Raw genomic sequence first — 6,000 nt, 5'->3', positions numbered from 1 at the left:
CTGAAGGGTCCGTGAAGTGACACGAACAGTAGCAGAAGTCTCCCGGCGTCGCCATCTAATTGGCCGCCCGCCCGGCACATGATGGCCAATAACAACGAGCTACAAGTGAGTTCACAACTTTTCTCTCCTTTTTCATCTGCACACTGTTTTGACGCCGCTGTGCTCGCGTGCATGTCGGCTTCGCAAGGGAAGATCCCAGGTGTGTGTGTGTGTGTGTGTGTGTGTGTGTGTGTGCGTGTGCGTGTGTGAACATCTGGAGGTGTTTCCATTGACTCCTGTTGATGTTCTGTAGGATGCGGGAGGAGGTCTGTGATGGAAATACTCTGTTGAGGATGCTGTTTTCCAGAAGGCTATTCCTGGGATTTAGTGTTGCAAAAAACAAAAAAATAGCTTAACTCCCACTTCAATTGTCTAAATTGAAGCTGCAGAGGCTAAAACAGTTGAACTTTTAATCCTAAAATCGGGAAGCGTTCCAAAAAAATGCAAGCGCCTACAGCTCCCATGATGCAACTCATGCGCGTCTTTCATTACACCTGCTATGTCATAAAAAATATCAGATGTGGGAAGGATTCTTATGTTTACCGACTCCCCTTTTTGCTTTTCTGGTGAAATATTGGACAGGCTTTTATTTTATTGTAAGTGAAGCATCCCAGGGGGAAGTTTGGAGCGGCAAATCCTTTTTGGTGGAACTACAAACACCAGAACCATGATGAGGAGCCCATACTAGACTCTGCTTTATATAAAGGTTCACAATTCTGGTTCAACAATAATCCCATCATGTTTATTTCTGCAAAAAATACCAATCTACACCAATCAAATAGATTTTGTGGCGTAAAAAGTAAAACAAAGTGGTGTCATTGACAACAAAACGTGTTTGGAGAAAACAGTACAAAAGCCTGCAGTTCTTCTCCAGTGTATGAATAAGAAAGACCAGAAAATCCCAAACCAAATGCAGCGGTTTCCCGTTTGTGACCCGGCAGTGTCCCTCAGGTGGAGTCTGGGCTGAGTCATGGGAGGCGTTGTGGCGCTCGAGCCGCCGGTATAATTCGGAGGGGTTGGGTTACAGCTACCCTGGTGTCAGCCTAGTTCAGCCCGCAGAGGAGGGAAACGTTAAAAATTAAAGGACGTTGCAGTTTTATAAAGTTTAAAACAGCTGAAGTACGTGCAATGTGTTCCAAGAAAGAGAAGTGATCAATGTGTCACAGCAAGTACATACAACCACAAACCACCCTAACTTCTATGTCGATCTCCATGTTAACCGGTTTGCTTTCACACAAGTCATTATTCATAACAAGCAGCAACAAAAAAAGACGGTGAAACATCTCCATTTTTCACGCTGAATCACTTGGGAGTAAAAAAACGTCTCCTTCAGTCACATTTAGTCGTTTCCCTGAATGGGGAAGGTGGAGTGTTTCTTGGAAAGCAGCACTGCATGTGGGTTCTGTGGTTATCAATAACAGCTAATATGGACCACAATGCACCACTGCAGATTGATCCTTGAAAAAGCTTCCTGTAAGTAAGGGAAGCCCATTTAAAGGATGGTAAAAAGGTCTTTTGAAGTGGGGTTGTGTGAAGTACTTAACCGTTGCGTTGTGCATCATTTCATACAGATGACGGTCTGCAGCCCCGCCCCCTCTCCTTGTTCTCTCCTAAACGTATCGCGCACCTTTTAGGTGTCTAAACTGCGTTCTGCAGACGTCCTCAGCAGCCCGTTGCTCTGCTGCTGTGCAGACACTCCCGCCTGCCTCTCCAAACTTGGGGGCCTTCCAACCGCCGTCTACTGTACACACGGGCCGCGGATAAGTACCTCACACAACCCCACTTTGTAAGACCGGAACTAAACCTTTAAAGCCGTAGTCCAGCGATGCAACTCAATAGCACCTTTTGTTCGACTCCCGCTGCCTTGCACATGCCTGTGTCTTTCAGAAAACCTGCAGCTATTCGTTACGCAGGCTTTCCGTTCCCTGAACCCTGACCCAAGATGGCCTCATCAGTTATTTTCACAAACATTGTAATGTGCTGACTAGTTTTCACGGTAAATCTAAATTGAACGTCCTGTGGCAAATTTGGTGGCGTGCACATTTTTAATGCCTGATGATAGCCCTCGCTAGCTGCTCGCTCACCGCCATGTTGCATCACAGTGAAATAGTAGCTGATGAGTCGTGCACAGCGCAACACGCCGTGGATTTCCTGTCCTGCTGCCGTGTTCACGGCTCATCTTAAGACCGTTATGGCCTCAGTCCAGAACCCCTCGATCATCTCTGTACCTCAGCGGTGCGTTCAGGGCCCTTCTGCGACCACGACGGGGGCTCCGTCATCATTACTCCAATCCAGCAGAGAGAGACGGCTGATTGAGATCAAGGGGCCACCTGTGCAACAAGGATGGATTGAACCGAGTGAGGCCGCGGCAAAGCGCTTCATCACCTTTACCCCCCTTTCATTTCTCCTGAATACCTCATCAAGGCTCTCATCCTGTTTGAGGCCACGGCTGCTGGGCTCGCAGAGGGAAAACAACTGAAATGACCCCCTGTCTTCCCTCTGCCTCTCTTTCTCTCTTTTGTTAAAAACACATTATCCATATATGCACAGAAGGAGGCCATCAGTGTAAAGTGTAGCTTAACTATTAGTGCTTTTCTACCCTCTCTCTCTCTCTGTTGTTTGCCTCTCCCGCGTCGATGTCGGCCCTCCTGCAGATGGCTGAGGAATGTAAATCAAGCGTCTCCTGGCTCGAGGATGTGCGCTTTGCACCGAGCTGATAATACGACATACACTTTGAGGCAGCGATATACTCCACGGCCTCCCTCATGAATTCTTTATTTCTGTCGGTTTCCTGTAGTTATTATCTATAAGAGTCAGAGCAGCTGCTGCTGCTGCTTCACTCACAATGGTGGGGAGCAAAGTCAACTCCTTTAACCCCCCCAGACACACGCACGCACACACACACACACGCACACACACGCACACACCGACCAAATTACTTTTTTATTGATCAGCCAAGAGAGCGGAGGCCAACTCGGCCCATTTCTTTAATGGCATCGTAAGACTTTCGAGCGCACACACATGCACACACACGCACACACAGACACACACACACAGACACACACATACGTGAAGAAGCATCACTGACGATGGTATCACGCTCGTTATAATGCACAGCGATATCTTGCATCACACTCCCCATAATGTGTGTCTCCAGCTGCCACTGCCATTGATAATAGGATTAGGAGAGTGGACTTCACTGTGTGTCTGACCTCCTAGTCGGGTGGCATTAGTGCCCTCAGTCTCACACACACACACACACACACACACACACACACACACACACACACACACACACACCCAACATCCAGTCCCTCCTGCCTGAATCCAGGATTACACCGTCCCCGCAGAAATCTGTCTCTGTCCCAGACACACCAGTAGACGGGCTGGTGACTGCTGCAGTGCATCGACGAGACGTCTTAATGGCGTCTGTCAATGGAGCAGATGGGCCATTCGGGGGCAGTCAAGCTGCCCGTATTAGTGCCAGACGCAGAGGAATGCCCGTAGCTGAAAATGCCAGTGTGGACAACAAAACCCCCAAAAATTCAAAGTATCTCTTCCAACCAGCGTCCGTGACGCCCCGTGTTTCCGTGCCAGTGAAACGGCTGCTCCCCCTCACCCCCTCACCCCTTCACCCCATCACCCGCTCACCATGCAGCCGACCGGTCAGAACACCAGCTGCTGTTGCTGTATGCCAGTCACCACACAGGCTTTACAGAGGATTAGTTATAACTGATACCAAGCCAACAGAAGGAAGAAAATACAAACTGGTGGAGGACAGACTAGCTGCTAGTGATGCTGCTCGCTTGTCTTCCGCTACTCGTTGGTGGTTTCTGAGCCGGCTGGTCTGAGCGTTTAAGAGTTTGCGGCATTACAGGATTAAAGAATGTGTCGCGAAGGAGGACAAGTTGGATAAATGGTCTCGCGCTGTGGGAGCGACGTATCGTGAATTCAATCTAGAAATGATGTTTTTCTCAGTACGACTCGGGGAAGGTCACAAGGGAAGGGAGCCACTTAGGAGCCGTGTGTCCGCCTGAGAGCCGAGCATGGATTGGTTGCTGAAGTCGTTTTGTAATGCCAGTGGCTCTGAGGCTCAGCTGTGCTTGTGAAACAGCCTGTGGTGTTTGGCCTGCGGTTGAACTGAAGAGAACTAACAAAAAGAGGTTGTATATTGAAGGGGTTTGCGGTGCAGGCTGGATGAATTGCACTTGTCTTGGACTCTGAATGGTCTTGACCTCCTTGATCACTGCTTTGCCATAGCAAAGATGCTTCTGCCTAACGTGGTCTTGAAAAAGGACTCGATTAGGTCGGTCTTGACAGCCCTGATATTGAATGTATAATTGCTGCTGTGCAGTAGTTGACTGGATTTGCGGTGGTTTACACTGACTTCTGGGTAGAGAACATGTCTTGGGCCTCGTATACCAGCTGCTAAAACAAAACCACAACTACAACAGCCAAATCAGAAAAAAATACAGATATTAGACAAATGTATTGTACTGCAGTTCACCAGCGAGGAGCCACTCCATCACCAAGCCTCGGGGAAAAGTAGTTTGATTTTGCTGTGACACTTCATGGTGCGACGAGGCCTCAACGAGACTTTGCAGCTGGACGCAAAACCAAACGTACGTAGCCGATTTCGACACATGCTGTTGTTTGATAACTGGCTTGCGGCGGCTAAGCATTCACAGCGACGTCGCTTTTTGATCCTTCGATGTCGGCTCTGCCTGTCATTGTGAAGCAGTGAGAAGGACCTGGTCTGTGGTTACAAACGAGGCACGAGAGACGACTTCTCATGTGATAGGCTGCGAGTTGTGTGGCGGGACCGGTGTTGTGTTCAAGGGGAGCGCAGACCCGACGGCTTCAGGGGAGCGGCGGGCCTCAAACAGTGGACCGGTCTGTTCTGTCGGCCCAGAGGCCAGAAAAACTGAGACGGACCAGGAAGAAAAAGAGTCATTATTACCTGTTTGCGAGGGAGAGACGGAGGGTAACCCAAACTGGAGCCATTGTTGTTATTAAAGTCTCTGAGGCCGAACTGCTGCGACACAAACAGCAGCCGGGGGCCATTGTGAGTTTGGCTTCTTTTTATCCAGCGCCAACAATGATGAGATGATGAGCGCTGTAACCGGAGGAGAATAAATGGTGTTTGACGTGCAGGACGTAGCGCGTTGCAGTGTAAGCAAACAAGGTCTGGGTCGTCTTCTTTCACGTTACTGATTTTGGTCTCATGTCATATATACCTCATATCTTCACCCATCTTGTTCATGGGGAAAGGCATCTATATTTTTATTTATGATAATTATTCCCACACTAGCCATGCTAAATTCTATAATTATAATGTTTTTATGTGTTCTTGTTCAGTGTACTTTTTGGGAGTCTTTTGGTTTTCAGAGCGATTTAGAGAGATGATCCTGTCATCGTCCTAACAACAGCGCTGAGCAGCAGATGTATAATTCAAACTATTAATGTCTTTTCTGACTTTCTAGTGCATTTCTACTTTTTCTTTCAAATGAAAGAGTACACTGAATTTCTGATCTGTTTTATGTTTTCAATATGGCCACAGAAAAGTTGCATTGCATTCAGACTGAATGCTTATCGCATTATGTTGATTTTGGTCTCTTTTTTTACTGCATTTGTCGACAAAAAGAAGAAAAAAAAGTTGAATGATTGCATCCTGGTCCTTTTGAAACAAAATGAACTCCTGGAGTCAAACCACCGGGTCTGTGCAGATGAGCCACTCCTGCCTGTGGACGACAGCGACCTAAAAGCACGGAGCCTTTCACTAATGGGGCTCCAGTTTCCATGAGCCATCATATTTTTATTAAAAGCACACAAATGAAATGAGTTGCTCTGCTCGTGTGTGTTTTCTTTGTCCCGTGTGTGTGTGTGTGTGTGAGCACCGCACTATCGTAATCAACAGCACCGGCAGAGAGGGATAATCATCTGCATTATAGAATGGACCTC

At 47.8% G+C, this 6,000-nt stretch overlaps 1 protein-coding gene across 2 annotated transcripts in view; it reads left to right on the top strand.

Moving 5' to 3' along the window:
* Positions 1 to 6,000, top strand: part of LOC137786372 (serine/threonine-protein kinase N1-like) — a 29,590-nt gene that overhangs the window by 1,028 nt on the left and 22,562 nt on the right. For both annotated transcript variants that reach the window (XM_068578213.1, XM_068578214.1), the window contains one exon: positions 1 to 105. This exon is cut by the window's left edge and continues 66 nt beyond it. In XM_068578213.1, the coding sequence (XP_068434314.1) occupies positions 79 to 105 (27 nt within the window). In that variant the 5' untranslated portion in view covers positions 1 to 78. The remainder of the gene's footprint in view (positions 106 to 6,000) is intronic.

This window comes from Clinocottus analis, unplaced genomic scaffold (genome assembly GCF_023055335.1).
Source record: "Clinocottus analis isolate CAN_PGR_092001 unplaced genomic scaffold, fCliAna1.0.p SCAF_16, whole genome shotgun sequence".
NCBI classification, from domain to species: Eukaryota; Metazoa; Chordata; class Actinopteri; order Perciformes; family Cottidae; genus Clinocottus; species Clinocottus analis.
This window is presented reverse-complemented; position numbering and strand designations above follow the sequence as displayed.